Source organism: Bos grunniens, chromosome 1 (assembly GCF_055505025.1).
Source record: "Bos grunniens cultivar Pamir isolate PY7600 chromosome 1, Bosgru_T2T1.0, whole genome shotgun sequence".
Classification (NCBI taxonomy): domain Eukaryota; kingdom Metazoa; phylum Chordata; class Mammalia; order Artiodactyla; family Bovidae; genus Bos; species Bos grunniens.
In genome coordinates, this window is record NC_141165.1 from 87,566,410 (window position 1) to 87,586,796 (window position 20,387).

Genomic DNA, 20,387 nt, shown 5'->3' on the forward strand with positions numbered 1-20,387 from the left:
TCCTTCCAGAGCAGCCTTTCATGTAAGAGACATGACTTAAGCATTTTTTCTTTCTCTCTGATGTGTAATATTCCATTAATTATATAGACATGTGGGTCAAAAAATAGTTGGCTTTTTGAAGATTTAGCAGAAAGAGACACTTAAATATTCACTTTAGTGTGGATTGATAACATCAGTTTCATTTCTTTGTACTTGACTGAATCTTCCTGAAAATAACTGAAATTAGAGGGAAAGTAACCTGTGTTAACTTTTGAGCATGCATGGAATCTTTTGCAGGGTTTGGGTTTTTGAATGTGCAGTGAAGTGAAGCACATGGGAGCTTTGACTGAGGTCACATAGGAGGTGTAAGGGAGAAATTTAAGGTTGGTGAGAGCTTCAAGGACAGTTAAAAACGTACTTTTCCTGATCATTTTTCTTAGGGTAACTTTGTCCTTTTCCCTTTTACCATGGGGCTTCCCTGGTGGCTCAGATGGTAAAGTGTTCGCCGGCAATGAGGGAGACCCGGGTTCTATCCCTGGGTTGGGAAGATCCCTTGGAGAAGGAAACGGCAACTCACTCCAATATTCTTGCCTGGAGAATCCCATGGACAGAGGACCCTGATAGGCTACAGTCCATGGGGTTGCAAAGAGTCAGACAGGACTGAGCGACTTCACTTTCATTTCAGTTTAATGAAATTAACTTTGTTTGAGAGCCTTGTTTATTTCCTGTCCAGCTTTCTCTGCCCCAACACTGGTTAAGATAATGTGATACAAGTATGGCTCACTTATTTGTCTGTATGTCTTCTCCTTGATTTTTTTCCCCCCATGTATCTTGGAGAACTTTTTACCCAGCACATATGGCTGTCTCATTTATTTTAATGGCTAATGTGTATTCCACTGTGTGGCTGAATCATAGTTAAAACAAGTTTTCCATTAAGAGGATGCTTAGGCCGTTTCCAGTCTTTTTCCATTAAAAGGTCACATCCTTGTACATAAATCTTTGGTTAATTTTTATGACTAAGCACATAATATAGGATTATATATACTCCTAGCAATGAGATTGTTGTGTCAGTGGTCAGCAGTTTTCATTTTGATAGATATTTCCAAAGCTGACTTTAAAACTGTCAGAGCAGTGTTCCTTGATATTGAAGTCTGTGTTGATATCTTAATATTTTCTGGTATTTCAGGGAAATTGTCTCAGAAACAGTTTCTAGGCCAGCCAGTAACTTGAAATATATAGGTTAATTTGGGGTTAGAGGAATAAGAAACCAAATGTGAAAAAGGAAGATCGATTCCTTTTTCTGTCTATATGGACTGTTTTCAAGAAAATTTTCATAGAGGTCAAGTTTGCCCTTTATTTACAGTGTTTCCACTTCCCATTCCATTTACTACTTCCTTATTGAGTTGTGGAATCTTCCTGTTTCAGATGCCTCATTCTGGCACTTTTTTTTTTTTTTTTTGCATACTTAACCTTTCTTCCCCCAAATATTCTCTACCTCCAAAGTATTTTGACTTCCTCAATACCTACTGTTCCAGCCTGATGTTAGGGATAAGATTAATTTTTTAAAAATTAAATTTTTATGTTTGTTTTACTAGGTTTAGTATATGTTAACACACTATTATAGGAGTATAGTTGTAAGCATTATGCATATATTAGGATAGGGCTTCCCTCATAGCTCAGTTGTTGAAAGAATCTGCCTGCAATGCAGGATACCTGGGTTTGATTCCTGGGTTGGGAACATCCCTTGGAAATGGGATGGAAATGGAAGGAAATGGCAGGCCACTCCAGTATTCTTGCCTGGAGAATCCCATGGACAGAGAAGCCTGGTGGGGGGTTGCAAGAGTCAGACACGACTTAGCAACTAAACCACCACCACCGTATATTAGGATATACTAAATTTTTTTAAATTGTTGAGGTACATTATAAAAAACATTGGAGATGAGGACCACTGCTTTAAGGAAATGTAGACCTTGCAGTGGGTTAGTAAGTCAGCTTTAACTTTTGGTAATCTTAAAAAAAAAAAACAGTCTGTCCTAGGTTAGTTTGTCTAATGTCTTTTATTAATGTCTGCTTTTAATGATTACTTCTTTTTACTTCTCCCATATTCTTTAAAAGCTCCCAGGGTGTGTGTGTGTGTGTGTGTGTGTGTGTGTGTGTTTAATAATGATGTATGTGGCAATAGCAGATGTCAGAGCAGTAAAGGGTGGCTTTGTGTATATATTGGTCCCTTTTGAGTCCTTTAGGAAAACAGTAAATAGATTAGAAGTATATAATTGATTTGGTAAGGATTTCCAAAGAAATAAGCAAATTTTAACCCTAGGAGACTTAAGTTTATTAGTTGTAGGATAGTTTATTCTCTAAGACATGTAATAAATAGAATATTTGAAGAGGATAGTTATTTGGTGATGTATTTTAAATATTTGTCATTTAGACTACTAAAATATTTCAAAAAGGGAAATTAAATTCTTGTTCCTTTGTCCAGTATGTCTTCTGGATTTATGATACTACCTGGTTCCAGGGAAGACACAGCAAGTATGAATTACATTTTTCTTTTGTTTATGTTACTGTTTATGTGAGCTGTTTTTAAGCTGTTGTATTTTTGTTGAGTTGCTAAGTCGTATCTGACTCTTTTGCAACCCCATGGACTCTAGCCCACCTGGCTCCTCTGTTCATGGGATTTCCCAGGCAAGAATTTTGGAGTGGGCTGCTATTTCCCTCTCCAGAGGATCTTCCTGACCCAGGGATTGAACCCGAGTCTCCTGCTTGGCAAACAGATTCTTTACCACTGAGCCACCTGGAAAACCCCATTTTTTGAGCTGTACATTTAAATAAAGTTTTCTCCTTAGACGATGTTAGTAAATGAAAGATTACTTTAGATTTCAGTAGTGTATTTAAATTTAACATTTGAAAGCTGTGATTAAAGTAGTAACCATTACTACCTCATTGATTTATACTTAATACAGTCCTTTCATGTTGGGTGAGTGTGTGTGTTTATTTTATACAGCCTGGTAAAAAACAAGCCATACCAGTGCCTTGACAGGCTTTAAGGTAAAATGTCTTTGGATTTCAAGATTATTATGCTAGTTCCTCAAGTAACACAAGGGAGTATGAATCTATAGCAACCAAAGTTAGAAGAGCAGGCTTAATATTGCCTATTTTTCCTATAATAATGGGGAAAAAAGATAATGTAATTATTTAGTAGGGTCTAATTCTTATGACCTCTTAAATTTAATCATGCGCAACTATTTAAGAGTATATTAGTAATGAAAATACTTTTTCCATTTTAACAAATTTAAAGCATTTAAAAGAAATAAAATTACTTTATAGAAAGTTCAAATTAGAGAGAAATACAAGTATGAAAAAAATTAGTAATTTCACTACCCAGTGGTAATATTAATGTTAGCATTTTCAGTAAAGCTGTATACATTCAGACACATATTTACATACACATTTCCTTTAATATATTGGGCTGTTTGCCAAAATTTTAAAATATTTTTCAAGAATATTTTTTGACTGTATTTTTTTTATAATTTAAACAGACAACTTTTTATTGAAGTATAATAACTGACAGAAATGTGTGCATATCACAGATACACATCTTAAAATTTTACAAAGTGGGCACACCTGTATAGCCAGCATTCCACTCAAGAAAAAATGTCTGCTCCCAGATAGCCCACTTTTCCTACCTCCTATCAACAGTCTCCTCACACAAGCATAGCCATTTTTCCGATTCTATTTTTAAGAAAAACTTTGAGATATAATTTATATAAAATAAAATTTGCCCATTCTAAGAGTACAATTCAATAATTTTTAGTAAATTTATTGAGTGGGGCAACCGTTACTTTAGTTTTAAAATGTACATATTGATATAATTTAACCCAGTTTCTTTTTGTTGAATACTTAGTGTAATTCCAGTTTTTCAGTATTAAAGTACTGCCATAGTGATTTTTCATGCATATCTCTATATGCATTTCTGATTTCATCAGGGTAGTTTCCTAAAAGTATTATTTATCACCAGTTCAAAGAACATATGCATTTTTCTGGGTTTTGATACAGTGTACCAAATTACCTTTGGAAAGAGTTGAACTAAAGTACTCCCACTGTCAGTAGATTTTTTTCCCTGTGAGCTCAACCTTGGATGTATTTTTTAAGAGTTGTTATCAATTTGGGGGATAAAATATGGTTTTAATGTTCATTTCTTTGATACTGCTGTGACTACTATTTTATATATTTAGTGACTGTTTCTAATTTTTCTTTATGATTTACCTGATAGTATTCTCTCAGTTTATTTCTTAATGTTATTTCTTATTTTAATTTTAAGATGTTTTAATATATTAAAGGATATGGAGCCATCTGGTGTTCCAAATACTTTCTCCCAGTTTGCTTTATTTCATGCTCATTTTTCATAATGAAATAGATTAGTGCCTTAATGTCAGAAATAAAGATCTGTGTTTCCTACCGGCTTTTGGAAATTTACTGGTAATTTTTAAATTGGAGGCAATATTGAATTATGTGAATAAAACTTTTATTGAAGTATGGATACCTTTCATAATTTGAAATTTAAAAAATTCAAGTAGACATATAAAACTAATTTATTATGCTTTGTTGCCAAACTTGGTCTTTCTAGGCAGTTATACTTAAGCATGAACATTGACGACAAACTGGAAGGATTATTTCTTAAATGTGGCGGCATAGACGAAATGCAGTCTTCCAGGGCAATGGTTGTAATGGGTGGAGTGTCTGGCCAGTCTACCGTGTCTGGGGAACTGCAGGAATCGGTGCTTCAAGATCGGAGTATGCCTCACCAGGAGATCCTTGCTGCAGATGAAGTGTTACAAGAAAGTGAAATGAGACAACAGGATATGATATCACATGATGAACTCATGGTCCATGAGGAGACAGTGAAAAATGATGAAGAGCAGATGGAAACACATGAAAGACTTCCTCAAGGACTACAGTATGCACTTAATGTCCCTGTAAGTAATTCCTTTATAAGATATTAAACTTAGTTAGAAACATAATTAATTTTCTGTTAAGTGATACAGTCATTGAAGAAATTTCAAAAAATGTTTAAAATCTGAATATAAATAGTTCAAATGTGTGTTCTAAAATAAATATACCAAATATTGATAAAAATCATGATAAGGCAAAATTAAGTTTTTGTATTATGTACATTTTAGAAGCATATTTTCTGGATAACATTTGTCAGGATTACTGTGTGTTAAATTTTAAGTGCTTAATTTTGAAGGATACTTTGTTTTAACTTTCGGATTTCTCCTTAAAGAATAGAAGGATTGGAAGAAAAAAAAAGTATAAGGATTGAACCTGGAGCATAGCTAGAAAAAAATCATGTACTTGAGAATTTTTCCTTCAAATTTTGTAACTGTTGGCAATTCCTGCCTTCTTTTATTTTTTCATTATCTTTAAAAAGTATTTCACCCTTTCAGTCTTTCCTGTTTAACCTTGATGTCACAGGTCATCACCTAAGATACTCTTTTGTAGATACCCGTAAATTTTTTTTCAATTCAAAGGAGCATTTATTGAGCCCACATTAAATGGGACATGCTTACGATATTATGAGATGCCCTTCTTCTGTGTATAGTTTCTGCTTATCCCCAAGTGGATACATGCTATGTTTCACAGTCTTTGTAGTTATTCAAGCTTCTGTAATGGAATAGTAGGCTTGTTCAGAGACTCACAATCTTTTTAGAAAGTTGTACATTTTCTGGAAAAAAAAAAAACAACAACAACAGTAACAAACAAAAACAGTGAGCTGGACTTGTTGCTTCCCCTGAAGGTTCAGGGCTCATTTGGTGCTTCAGTCACAGGCTCTTTGGAACAACCAGCAATGACCTCTTTATAATCTTCACTCCAAAATTATCTTTGTGAAGTGAATTGTAATCAGCTCTGGCCTCAGTGATTTCTTTCTCAGTACTGAGCGTATTTAATTCCACATCAGTAAGCAATGCAAAAGTCTGTGTGTTCTTTAAGTACAAGTCAGTGATAGTTTCTGTATTTTGGTCACTGATCAAGTCTAGTAGTTCAGTGGTTGACTGACTGTAGGTCAGTAGTGAATTTTGGGAGTAGTGTGGGATAAGTCACAGCCAGGGCAAACCAGGCAGAGGAGCAGGGCCTTCCTGAGCATGGTGCTGATGCAGGCGGGGAGTCTGAGAAGCTGAGTGGTTTTTTTTGCCTTCTTGTGTCTTTATTTTTACCTGATGATCAGCAAAACTACTACTGTCATAAAATCTTCTATTCTTTACGTGATATTAAACCTCATCCTTTCAGTACTTCTGATATACTGTGCTTTTTCTTTTGCTTTAGGACCTTCATGTATCCTACTTGTAATATTCCCCTTAATCATAACCCCTCTCTGTTTTTTAAACTGATTAGTGCTTCATCATCATCAGCCTGCCACTTCTGTCCAGTCTAGGTTTACTCCCTGCAGTAGGGACTTGTTCAGTTTGTCTGTAATAGATAGTAGGCTCTTTGAGAGCATGAATTTTGTCTTATTTTTCATTATGGCCCATGTGTTAGCACATGATGTGAATGAGTGGATAACTACTTACAGTTGTGTTCTAATACACGTGCTCACCAACTTTTACCTAGTCTATTGCAGTAGCCTTTTCCTTTTTCTACCTGTTGATGGTGATGAATTACATTAATTAATTTTTTAATGCTGAATCAGCCTTGCATACCTGGAAGAAATCCCACTTTGTTGTGGTGTATAGTATTTTTATACATTTTTTAAATTCACTTTACTAGTACCTGTTGAGGATTGATAGATTGGTCTAGTTTTCTTTTCTTGCAGTATCTTTGTTTTGATGTTAGAGTAACCCTGGTTTCATAGAATGAGTTAGGAATATTCACTCTGCTTTGGTCTTCTGGGAGAGATTGTAGAGAGTTGGTACAGTTTCTTCCTTGAGTGTTTGATGGAATTCACCAGTGAATCTGTAGGGCCTGGTACTTTGCTTTTTGGAAGGTTAGTAATTCAGTTTCTTTAATAGCTATAGATTCAGATTGTATGTTTCTTCTTATGTGAGTTTTGACAGATTGTATCTTCTGAGGAATTGGTTCAGTTCATCTAGGTTATCAAATTTGTGGGCATAGAGTTGTTCATAGTATTCTTTTATTATCCTTTTAGTGTCCATGAGGTCTGTAATGATGTTCCCACCTTAATTTCTGGTATCAGTAATTTATGTCTTTTTGTCTTAGCCTGACAAGAGGCTCGCTGCCTTTTTTTTTTAAGTATGTCAACAGTTGCTTATTTATTTATTTTTGGTTGCACTGGGTCTTCCTTGCTGTGTGCGGGCTTTCTCTAGTTGCAGTGAGTAGAGGCTGCTCTTTGTCTTAACAGTTTTTAAGCATATAGTATTATATCCAGTGTCAGCGTACAGTTAATTGCACTCTCGTTGTACAGTAGATCTCTAGAACTGTTTTGTCTTGCAAAGCTGAATTTCTATACCCACTTAACACCAGTTCTCCATTGTTACCTCCCCCTAGTAAAAGCTTACTAATTTTTAGAGAATTAGCTTTTGATTTTTTTCTGTTGTTTTCCAGTTTTCAATTTCATTGATTTCTCCTCTAATTTTTTTGGTATCTTTTCTTATATTATTTTGGATTTAATTTGCCACCCATGGTTTTTGGGCTTCTCAGGTGGCACTAGTGGTAAAGAACCTACCTGCCAATGCAGGAGACACAAGTTCAGTCCCTGTGTTAGAAAGATTCCCTGGCGGAGGGCATGGCCACCCACTCCAGTATTCTTGTCTGGAGAATCCACGGACAGAAGAGCCTGGTGGGCTGCAGTCCATGGGGTTGCAGAAGAGTTGGACACGACTTTGCTACTGAACACACACACACATATAGCGTTCAGTAATACAAATTTCTCTCTAAGCGCTGCGTTCACAGTGTTCCACAACTTTTGATAAGTTGTATTTTTATTTTCATTTGGTTCATTTTATCTTTTTTTTCTGAGATACGTTCTTTGATTCATGTGTTATTTGAAAGTGTGTTACTTAATCTCCCAAGTTTTGGGGATTTTTTCAGCTATTTTTTTGTTACTGATCTATAGTTTTAATTCATTTATGGTCTGAGAATGTATATTGTATGATTGTTTATTCTTTTACATTTATGAAGTTGTGTGTTTTGTGTGCCCTAAATGTTCGCCTTGGCAAATGCATGTGAGATTGAAAAGAATAAAATAGTCTGTTGATGGTAATAGCTTTCTTCTTGGACTGATTGTAACCTGAGCCATACCTGTCTGTTTTTCAGATGATTTCTATAATGATCTTTTCAAAATGAGATTTATACTTATCATTTTCCTCCCAGAAAATTTTCAGAGGTTTCTTTTTGCTAAAAAGCTGAAATGCACTCTTTTGCTTGGGCTAAAAGAGCCTTTGAATCAGGTCTTTTCTCATCTTATCCAGCCCCTGCAAGCCCTACTGCCCACTTCATAGTTTAAGTACATTGAAATTAGATTAGTTGCCCAGGTCCAGTATGATTTTTTCTCTTCTGTACATGTTGGATATACCTGTAATATTCTTTGTTTGGCAGTCTACTGTTTTTCACTTCTCAAAACTTTTCCTTTGTGTAATTTTTCATTATAATAACTAACTTTTCATTTCTTTGCTTGTGAGACCATGAGGTCTCTTTTCTGAAACTTGTATTTTAACTTTATGTTCTCAGTAACTGGCCTGTGGTAGGCAGTCATATATTTTTTGAGTGAAAGAAATCTTTTTTAATTGAGAAAAAGTTTGAAGTGAAATGTGGATCCTAAGTTACAATTCAGAATTTTGACAGCTGCATAAACTTGTATGTAACCCATAACGCATCAAGATATAGAATATTTTTATCATCCTGGAAAGCTGGAAAGTTTGTTTTCTTCTTGGTCAGTCCACTCCACAACAATTGTTCTGATTCCCCTCCCCATACCCCACCCTCCCCATCATAGATTAATGTTGTCTCTTGAGAAGTTTGGGCTTCCCTGTTGCCTCAGACGATAAAGAATCTGCCTGCAGTGTGGGAGACATGGGTTCAGTCCCTGGGCTGAAAAGATTCCCTGGAGAAGGGAATGGATGTCCACTCCAGTATTCTTTCCTGGAGAATCCTGTGGACAGAGGAGCCTGGTGGGCTACCGTACATGGGGTTGCAAAGAGTCAGACACAGTTCTAATGTGAGAACTCTGTATGAATGGAATCATGTGTAACGCTTCTCTCCAGCTTCTTTTGCTCAGCATAGTGTTTCTGTAGTTTTCCATGTTGGTTTAGTGTTATCAGTAAGTAGTTCATTCTTTTCATTATTGATTAACATTCTGTTATACTATCCTAAAATTTTATTTCCCTCTTTATGGTTATTTATTACCTCTAGTTTTCAACCTTTATGAATAAAGTCACTGTGAATGTTGTTAAAAAAGTCTTTTTTAATTTCTTCTGGGTACATTTTTATAGAAGTTAAGCTATTTCTCTTCTGTTTTCATTTTGTTTAATCTAGTTTCTGTCTTTGCATCAGTATTACTCTTGATTGGTATATTTTCTATACAAAATCCTGAGATCAGGTAGTGTAGGTCTTCCAGTTTTGTTATTCTTTGGCAGATTACTGTGACTGTTCTAGTTTGTTTGCATTTTCATGTAAAATGCAGGATCAGCCTTTCGGTTTCTGTAAAATGAACTATCTGGGTTTTAGTTGGGATTGCATTGCTTGTATATATTGACTTGATAAAAACCAGCAACTAAAAAGTAGAGGCTTCCAGTCCATGAACATGATGTATTGTTAGGTTTATTTTGCTTTTCTCTAACTTCTCTTGGCATAGTTTTTATCAGAATTTCTGGACATATTTATTTGGTTAAGTTTATCCTTAAGTATTCCATGTTTAAGATGTTATTGTAAATGGTGTTTAAAAAAAAAACTTCAGTGTCTAATTGTTCGTGACTAGTACATAGGAATGCAGTTGATTGTTTTTATGTTGACCATGTATCCTGTGATCTTGTTATATGTACCTGTTCTAGTAAGGTTCCTTCTGTTTTTTTCAGGGTCCCTATTGTCCATACATTTTAAATCTTCCTTTCCAATTTATATGTTTTTTACTTTTTTCTTCCTTATTGTATGGACTAGGCTTCCAGAACAGTGTTGAATAAAAGTGGTAAGAGTCGATATTTTTGCTTTTTTCCTGATCTTTAGGGGACTGTATTGAGTTTTTCACCATTAATAATTGTTTTAGCTATAAATTTTTCATAGGTTATGTTTATTTATGAGGTGGAAGATGTTTTCTTTGTAGTTTGCTGAGATTTCTTTTAAAGTTGTGAATGGATGTATAACTTCATTGATATTTTTTCTGCATCTATTAGATGATCATATGATTTTCCTTCCTTTTCTTAAAGTGAACTTACTGATTTTCAAATGTTAAGCCAATCCTGCATTCCTGGGATGAATTGTACTTGGTCATGATACATTGTCCTTTTTATATGTTCTTGGATTCAGTTTACTGATTTTTTTTAAAAAGAATGTTTATGTATATGTTTATGAGGCATATTGTTTTCTTGCAGTCTTGTTTTAGGCATATTGGCCTCATAAAAAAATAGTTCCTTCTCTATTTTCTGAAAGTTTATAGAAAATTCGTGTTATTTCTATCATAATAATATATATTTAGTAGACTTTACCAATAACTCAATCTAGGGTTGAGTTTCCTTTGTGAGAAAGTTTTTACTCCCATATTTAACTTTTAAAACATAAAAAACTAATCAGATTTAAATTTTTTCTTGATTTAGTTTTGACAAATTATATTTTTCATTAAAAAAAATTTTTTTTAATTGAAGGATAATTGCTTTACAGAATTTTGTGGTTTTCTGTCGTACATCAACAAGAATCAGCCATAGTAGGTACACCCATGTCCCCTCCCTCCTGGACCTTCCTCCCATCTCCCTCCCCACCCCACCCTTCAGCCTTTCACAGAGCCCCTGTTTGAGTTCCCTGAGTCATACAACAAATTCCCATTGGGTGTCTGTTGTGCATATGGCATTGTAGATTTCTGTGTTGCTCTCTCCATACAGCTCCCCTTCTCCCTCCTCTCCTCCCACTGTGTCCTCAGGTTTGTTCTCTATGTCTGTTTCTCCATTGCTCCCCTGAAAATAAATTCATCAGTGTCCTCTCTTTAGATTCCATATATATGTGTCAGTACACGGTATTTATACTTCTCTTTCTGACTTTCACTCTGTATAATAGGCTCTAGTTTTGTCCACATCATTAGAACAGATTCAGATGTGTTCTTTTTCATAGCTGAGTAGTATTCCATTGTATGTATGTACCACAGCTTCTTTATCCATTCATCTGTTGGTGGACATCTAGGTTGCTTCCATGTCCTAGCTATTGTAAATAGTGCTGCAGTGAACTTTGGGGTACATGTGTCTTTTTCAGTTTTGATTTCCTCAGGGTATATGCCTAGGAGTTCATTTTTTGACTGAACAAAAATTTTCATAATATTTTCTCAATTCGTTTACTGTCTAAAGGACTTGTAATAATTTCTGTTTTCACCTTGATAGTGCCAGTTGTCTTTTTCTTGATTAATCTGGGTAGAAATTTGTCGGTTTTTCTGGTCTCTTCAAAGAATAAGTTTTGGTTTTAGTGCGTCATTAGTAAAGAATGCACCTACCAGTGCAGGAGATGCAGGAGACATGGTTTGATCCCTGGGAGGGAAGATTGTCTGGAGAAGGAAATTGCAGTCATGGCCAGGAAAATTCCATGGACAGAGGAGCTTGGCAGGCTACAGTTCATGGGGTTACAAAGAATCAGACAATACTGAATGCACACACACATTGTTCATTTCAACTTTCATCTTTACTCTCAAGTTATTTCTTTCCTTCTGCTTACTTTATTTTAATTTGTTCTTATTTTCTTAGCTTTTTAAAGTAGAAGGTTTGGTAGTTAGATCTTTCTTTTTGATGTAAGCATTTTAAGCTCTAAAGTTCTCAATTTCTTTTGTGATTTCTTTGTGACCCATGCTTAATTTCTGAATATTTGAAGTTTTCCAGGTATCTTTTTGTCATTGATATTTAGTCATTGTGGTCAGAGGCTATACATGTACAACTTACGTCCTTTGAAGTGTGTTGAGTCTTACAAGGTCTACTGTGTGGTTACCTGGTGAATGCTCTGTATTCACTTGAGAAGAATGTGGAGTCTGACTGTTGTCGGGAGGGTTTTTTGTAAATGTCAATTAGGTCAAGTTGGCTAGTTGTATTCTTTTTTTTTTTTTAATTTATTTTTATTGGAGTATAGTTGCTTTATAATGTTGTGTTAGTTTCTATTGTATAGCAAAAATGAATCATCTATGCGTTATACATCCCCTCTTTTGGATTTCCTTCCCATTTAGGTTACCATAGAGGATCTAGTAGAGTTCCCTGTGCTATCTGGTAGGTTCTCATTAGTTATCTAATTTATACACAGAATCAGTAGTGCATATATGTCAGTTCCAGTCTCCCAATTTCTCCCACCCATCCCCTTTCCCTCTTGGTATCCATACATTTGTTCTTTACATAACTCTTTTATATCCTTACTCATCTACTTATTCTCCAGGCATTAAAGTTTGTTTGCAGAAGGATCCAATTAAGATTATACATTGCATTAACTGTCATGTCTCTTTAGTTTTCTTTAGTCTGGGTTAGTTCCTCTCTTTAAAAATTTTATGATCATCATACGTAAAAATTGCCATTTATTTTGTAGAATGTCATTCAGTTCAGGTTTATATGATTTTTCCTCTTAGACTTAAGTTGTTACTTTGGCAGGTGTATTGCAAAAAGTGGTTTGGGTTTGAACAGGTGGCACATGATTTTTATTTTCCCCCTTCTGATGATGGTTCACTTTGATCAGTTAATTGAGCTAGGGTCTGCCAGGTTTTGCCAGTGTAAAGTTAATCTTATCCCTCATCATACTTTGAAATTTGTTCATTTGTTTATTTGTACCAATATTGATTTTGAAGTTTTATTCACTGGGTAAAATCTACTACTATGATTAATGCTTAGTTGATGATTTGTCCAATCCGAGCCTCTTCAGGTTGGCTTCTGTGTTCTTTTGACCTGTCCCATCAGTCCTTGAGCACTTCCTTTAAGTCATGAGATGTTCTAGGTTTATATTGTATTTTACATGCCCATCCCTGGAATCAGACATTTTTTCTAAAGAGTCCTAGTTCATTTTAGTGGAGAATGGTATTTAGAAGCCAAGATCTGAGTGCTCAGTGTGCTGCTCATTGCTGGTGGAGTATAACTGCTCCCAGGACTGTTAGTGGATAAAGCCAGAGAGTATATATATATGTACATACTTACATACATTTATATGTATATATGTACATACATTTACATCTATAATTATCCATTTATCTATAAGTATTGAAAACCATGAGTTCACACTGATACCTCCAATTATAGTCTATTACCATGGAGTACATTTTAGTTTGCTTCCTCCCATATTTTATGAGTCCTTTCTCAGACAGTAATAAGCCTGATTCTGTTATTCTTAATGTATTTATTTACTTAATTGATCAGATCCTCCTCCCAACCCCTGTATGTAACTATTTTCCCTTTAGCACTGTTGCCCTTCTCCTCTTCCTATACAGGTATACTCTCTTCACCCAGCTCCTGTACTCCATGGCAGTGCAAGCCATCCCTTGTCTCCTGTGTGGATGCCTTCCTCCCCCTGCATGTCTTTGGCAATTGTGCTGGGCCTCAGTCACCACTTGGATCCCTCCTTGTACACTGTGCTGGTCCATGCTCAGTCCTCACACCACTTAGTTCTGGTACCTTGCTCAAGGCTGCTGTTCACCCACAGCATAGACCCTTCTTTATGTTGCTTGGGCTCTGACACTTTCCTGCTGAACTGCCCTTTTATCTGGAGAACTTCCTCTCTCTGCTTACACTCTGATGTCTTGCTTTGGGCAGCCCTCCCATGCCAGTACCCTCTTCATTCTGTCTAGGACCTGAAACCATGTTTTGCTCCACAGTATGGCTTTAGAGGTGAATGGTTTATGGAGCCTAAGTAGATAGGGAAAGTCAGGAAGGGGAAGGGATAAGATTTATCCTTTTGTTTTCTTTAAAAAAACCTTAATTTTGAAATTATATAGATTCATAGGTAGTTGCAAAAATAATACAGAGATGTTCCATGTCACCAGTCTGGCAGTTTCTCCCCAGTGATTGCATTTTATATAACTATAGTACAAAATCTCAAAATAAAGAAGTTGACATTGCTACAACATGTCCATTTTTGTGTGCTTTATCCTACAAGTAGATACAGAACTAATCCTTCATACCAAAGATCTCCCTGGTGCTACCGCTCTGTAGTCACACTGCTTCTTGTTGCCCCCACCATTCCTAACCCCTGGCTATCCTACCCTACTCTGTTTTTTGTCTCTAAAACGTCATCATTTTGAGAATATTTTATTTGAGATATTGGAATCAATAGATACTGGAATCAATATATTAAGTGACCTTTTGAGATTGACTTTTTTCACTTAATGTAATGCCCTCGAGAGCCATCTGAGTTGTTATATATATAAATGCTTTGTTCTTTTTTTTTTTTTAATATATAGTAGTATTCCATGGTATAGCTCAGCTGGTTAAGAATCCACTTGCAATGCAGGAGACCCTGGTTCGATTTTCTGGGTCAGGAAGATCCCTTGGAGAGGGGATAGGCTACCCACTCCAGTATCCTTGGGCTTCCCTGGTGACTCAGATGGTAAAGAATCTGCCTGTGGTGTGGGAGGCTTGGGTTCGATCCCTGGGTTGGGAAGATCCCCTGTAGGAGGGCATGGCAACCCACTCTGGTATTCTTGCCTGGAGAATCCTCATGGACTGGTGGGCTGTAGTCCATGGGGTTGCAGAGTCGGACACGACTGAGTGACTAAGCACACACACACAATTCCATGGTATGGTTGTTAAGTCAGTCAGTTCAGTCGCTCAGTCATATCTTATTCTTTGCGACCCCATGGACTGCAGCACGCCAGACATCCCTGTCCATCACCAATTCCTGGAGCTTGCTCAAACTCATGTCCATCGAGTCGGTGATGCCCTCCAACCATCTCACCCTCTGTTGTCACCTCCTCCTCCTGCCTTCAATCTTTCCCAGCATCAGGGTCTTTTCCTTCAATCTTTGCATCAGGTGGCCAAAGTTCTGGAGTTTGAGCGTCAACATCAGTCCTTCCAATGAATATTCAGTTCTGATTTCCTTGAGGATTGACTGATTTGATCTCCTTGCAGTCCAAGGGACTCTCAAGAGTATTCTCCAACACCACAGTTCAGAAGTATCAATTCTTTGGCGCTCAGCTTGCTTTATGGTCCAACTCTCACATCCATACACGGCTACTGGAAAAACCATAGCTTTGACTAGATGGACTTTTGTAGGCAAATAAGGGACATTTTAGTTGTTTCCATGTTTTGGCTATTACAGATAAAACTGCTGTGAACATTGATGTGTAGGTTTTTGGGTGAACATAGGTATACATAGCTCTAGGATAAATACTCTGTTATCCCCTTGTCACTGGATATAATCACTTCTAACATTTTGGTATATGTACTTCAGTGCTGCTTTGATATGCATACCGAGCATAGGAACATGTTGCTTTTTATCTCTTCATTTACCAGCATATTTTGAACTTTTCTCAACTCCTTGTTCTTCTAATGCTTCTTAAATATCTGCTTGATATTCCAAATTCTGGGTAGTCCATAGTTGAGTCCTATTACTCCTAATAGATGATGATAAATCTGAGTCCATTCTGAGAATGAATCAATGGAAAGTTATCTCATACTGAATACCAAATGCCAGAATTTAGGATTTGTGTAATATTGCTTTATAGAAGAACTTAACAGAGATGAGAAATTATATCCCTTCCTTATTACTTATGCATTCCTGCTGGTAAGGCAGAGTTGTGAAGGGCAGATCTTGGGATCATGAATATACATTTTTGAATTAAAGAGAGGGTGTTGATGTAGAACAGTATGATCTAGGTTCCTCACAGTGTGAAAACTTAAGCTCCAAGGCCTTTCATCCTTTCTAGAGTGTATGCTAAAGTCTTTTTAAAAATAGATATTGAACATGTTGATTTTTTTTTCCTTTTATTTGCTAATTCACTTGGAAGTCACAGAACTTTACTTCATATTAACTTTTTAGTTAATTCAAAACAGAAACTTGAGGTTTGTGTTTCCTTAAACTGTTAATAACAGTTTAGGTTCTGTAACCTGTATAAACTCCCTATTGTTCTGTGATAGTTGCTAAGTAAAGTTCTTCATTTGTGATAACTGCTGGCTTTCAGGATTTATCATGACCGTATTACTCTAAATCAATCACCCAGCTTCAGCTATGTGGCTGTACATTTTCAACAGCAATCTGCAAGCCAACTTTCAGATGTCTGTAGTATGCTCATTAGAACTTAGTTTTCTAGCATGTTAGAAATTTGAATTAAAATGAACTAAAATTAGTATTTCAGTTCCTTAGTTGCATTAGCTACATTTCAAGTGCTCAATAGTCACATGTGGTTAATGACTTCTGTATTAGACAGCATAAAGAACATTTCCATTATTTCAGGACGTTTTGGATAGCGTTGTGTTAGAAAGCTTTTCAACTTAAAAATTAATTTCAGAAATTTGAAAAAAAAAGTATTTGGCTTGTCCTTTTAATTCTTTTTATAGAAAAGGGATTGGAAACTTTGTGGACTATATTTTTCCAACTGATATCAGATATGTTGAAGAGTAAAAGACATGTTTATATTGACAGAAAGAAACAAATTGTTATTTGTAATGATATATGCCACATTTGTTTCCTAGAAAAGTACTGAATTGCACTTTTTTGAAAGAATTTTTTAAATAATTTATAGTCAAGTATGTCCAACTCTTTTGCGACCCCATGGACTATGGCCTACAAGCTCCTCCATCCATAGGATTTTCCAGGCAAGAATACTGGAGTGGGTTGCCATTTCCTTCTCCAGGGGATCTTCCCTACCCAAGGAAATTGCCTGGTAGCTGAGTTGGTAAAGAATCTGCCTGTAGTGCAGGAGACCCAGGTTCACTCCCTGGGTTGGGAAGATCCCATTTTATGTAAATTAGGAGCTATAAAAAAAAAAAAATCATGCTCCAGTCATATAGTGATATAATAAAGTGTAAAGTATTTCAAGTGTTTGTGATTCCTGAAAAAAATATACTTTAGCAGTCATGAAGATTTTAGTCATGAATTTCTGTTCTGAAAGCGGTATGAATAGAATTGTAGACATCCTTTTATGCATTTTGTATTCATGATTATTTTAATGGCTTAGGAAACTCAAGACATATTTGGCCATTGCTGTAAAACCTGTCTTTTGTTTTTAGTTATAAAAGTTGCCTTAAATCCTGTCATTAGTTTAAGAAGGATTATATAGACATTTCCCCAATACCTTTTGCTTCAGTGAATAAAACTTTAACATGCTGTTGCTAGGAATTTGAGTACATGTTCTGGAATAAGTGTCTTTTCCTTTCCTATTTAACAAAATGAGAAGAAAAAAGTATTATTTTATTTGTGTCAGTGATTTTAAAATACTAATTTTGCCATGTATTTTGCACTCTGTTTTAGTCACAGGATTGGATTACATTTATTGGTATCAATGATCTTTCACAATCATCTTGAAAGGTGACAAATCTATTTGATTTTGTTTATTTGCTTAAATAGTCATTGGTAGGATATGTTTCTTCCTCTCTTTTTGGCTAAATCCCAACTTGTTATCTCTTTACACTGTATACTTTTCAATAAAATTATTTATTATAGCCAGTTCTTACTACTCTTTGTTTCTTTTAAAGTTCATTTGAGGGATTCAGAAGTAATTTTATGTTTATTGACTCTTGGGTCCTTGTCTTTTGAGGCATTTGTGTTGACTTTTTGTGTGTTTGCATGCTTTAAGGAGTACCCCCCCATTCAAATACTTTTCACTTCATCATACTCTTTGAGTATTATTTTCAGAAATAGATTTATTAATTGAGCTTGTTTTAAAGAGAATAGATGGTAGTTTATATCAGTTCCCCAAGGTTATTTTTTTAAACAAGATTTTACTCTTTTATGTGGCTCTTAGAAAGTATCCTATTTGATAGGAATCCGTTTTAGCAGAAAACATAGAATAAGTAATCTTGCTTTATAGTTTTTCCTGATGAGAGTCATATTATTGCTTATTATTATTGATTTCGACTCACCTGGTAAGTAAATGAATCAAAGTATCTCTATTAGTCGGTTGTTTTAGGGAGCTAACCTAGAATGGTCTATTTTTCAGTATTCTCCAGTGCTCTTAAAGTTGTTAGACTCAACTTTTTTTTTCCCCTTGCTGCTAAGTCGCTTCAGTCGTGTCCAACTCTGTGCGACCCCATAGACGGCAGCCCACCAGGCTCCCCCATCCCTGGCATTCTCCAGGCAAGAACACTGGAGTGGGTTGCCATTTCCTTCTCCAATGCATGAAAGTGAAAAGTGAAAGGGAAGTCGCTCAGTCGTGCCTGACCCTCAGCGACCCCATGGACTGCAGCCCACCAGGCTCCTCCGTCCATGGGGTTTTCCAGGCAAGAGTACTGGAGTGGGGTGCCATTGAGTTTTCTTTCTATATTCTTTAGTAACATAGCTAGTTTCCTAACACTTTTCATATAGTTCTGTGTGATATTTGATACCTAATTAATTGATCTGGAATTGTGAGATAGTGGTACTGAGTGAGAGTTATACTCTTTCTTAGATCAAATAGTGCCCAAATTGGAAGTCATAGACAAGGCTCTGATAGCATCCATCTAGCTAGATCAGTCTCAGAGATGTGTACTTTGACTTTTTTCATACTTGTATAATGAAGTTCATTGTAAAAAAGGACTACATAGTCATTATAAAAATTAGTATAGAGGAGAACAAAAAAAGTAAAAGTTCCTTCTTTTCTACTCTTAATTCCAAAGAGATACCTGCTAATACTGATAACCTGAAAATTTTTAATTTATAGAAAAACATTCAGAAATGTCTTTATTTCTATATGTGTTTTGTAAATATATATCTTATGAAAATATACATATATTTTATTTTATACAAATTAGATAATGTTATTTTTGTATATTTTTGAAGTCTGCATTATTCATTTAATAATATTTTGTAGAAATTTCCATGTTATTATATCTAAAGCTTGCTTTCTTATTCTAATGAATGATTAAGTGATGTGCCTTGTTTTATTTAATCACTCCCCTATTGGTGAATATTTATGTTATTGCTAGATTTGTTTGAATGAAATAATGATGAAAGGATCATGCTTGTATATATAGATACCCGTATGATACAAGCATGTTTCTTGTATCTATCTATATATCTGCATATTTGTAATGTTTTTTCTCTAGGTGTATATCTTTTTATTGAAATAAAAGTGCACAAATTGTTAGTGATGAATTTCCTCAAAAGTGACATACATGTGTAATTACTGCCCTGATTAAGACATAGAACATTATCAGCATCCCAGAGGCCCTCCCCTGTGTCCTTTTTAGTCACAACACTCCTCTAATTCCTAAAGATAACTGCTTCCTATCAGAACACTTTTATCACAGTTAGTTAGCTTTCCCTGACTTTTGAATTCCGTATGTACTATCTAATATTTGATTTCTTTAGCATTTTTATGAGATAAATCCATCCATGTTATTGCATGTGCTGCTGCTGCTGCTAAGTCGCTTCAGTCGTGTCTGACTCTGTGCGACCCCATAGACGGCAGCCCACCAGGCTCTGCCGTCCCTGGGATTCTCCAGGCAAGAACACTGGAGTGGGTTGCCATTGCCTTCTCCATTGTGTGAAAGTGAAAAGTGAAAGTGAAATTGCTCAGTCGTGTCCAACTCTTAGCGACCCCATGGGCTGCAGCCTACTAGGCTCCTCCATCCATGGGGTTTTCCAGGCAAGAGTACTGGAGTGGCTTGCCATTGCCTTCTCCGGTTATTGCATGTAGTAGTAGTTTATTCTCATTTCTGTGTAATTGTCAGTAGTGTGACTATATCAAAATTTATTCTCTGTAGCATAATAGGCATCTTGTTTCATGATGTTGATTGTTCTGAAAAGTGCTGCTGCAAGTAGGTTTTGGAGGGGATGGTCAGGTGACATGCTTCCTGGCTTGTAGGATCTTAGTTACCTGACCAGGGATCAAACCTGGGCCCTGGCAGTGAGAGCGCTGAGTTCTAGCCACTGGGTTGCCAAGGAACTTCCTGCTGCAGATATTCTTCGATGTGTCTTTGGCGCATGTGCACACTCATTTCTGTTGGTTATATCCTGGAGTTTGCTGGGTATGTGTATGTTCAGCTATAAGAGTTACTATCCAGAAGTTTTTCTCATGGATTTGCCAGTTTATTCTAGTTGTTCTCTATCCATGATATTTGGCATTGTCAGTACTTTAATTTTAACTGTTTTGGTGGGATGGT

The 20,387-nt window shown here is 35.9% G+C and overlaps 1 protein-coding gene across 23 annotated transcripts in view; it reads left to right on the forward strand.

Moving 5' to 3' along the window:
• ZNF148 (zinc finger protein 148) overlaps positions 1-20,387 on the forward strand; it is a 146,635-nt gene that overhangs the window by 56,661 nt on the left and 69,587 nt on the right. For 14 of the 23 annotated variants that reach the window (XM_086401965.1, XM_086401891.1, XM_086401898.1 and 11 more), the window contains one exon: positions 4,607-4,955. In XM_086401965.1, coding sequence (XP_086258091.1) covers positions 4,623-4,955 — 333 coding nt within the window. In that variant the 5' untranslated portion in view covers positions 4,607-4,622. Of the gene's footprint in view, positions 1-2,461; positions 2,512-4,606; positions 4,956-20,387 lie in introns of all 23 variants that reach the window. The other 9 variants (XM_086401951.1, XM_086401925.1, XM_086401876.1 and 6 more) reach the window with 1 other exon arrangement.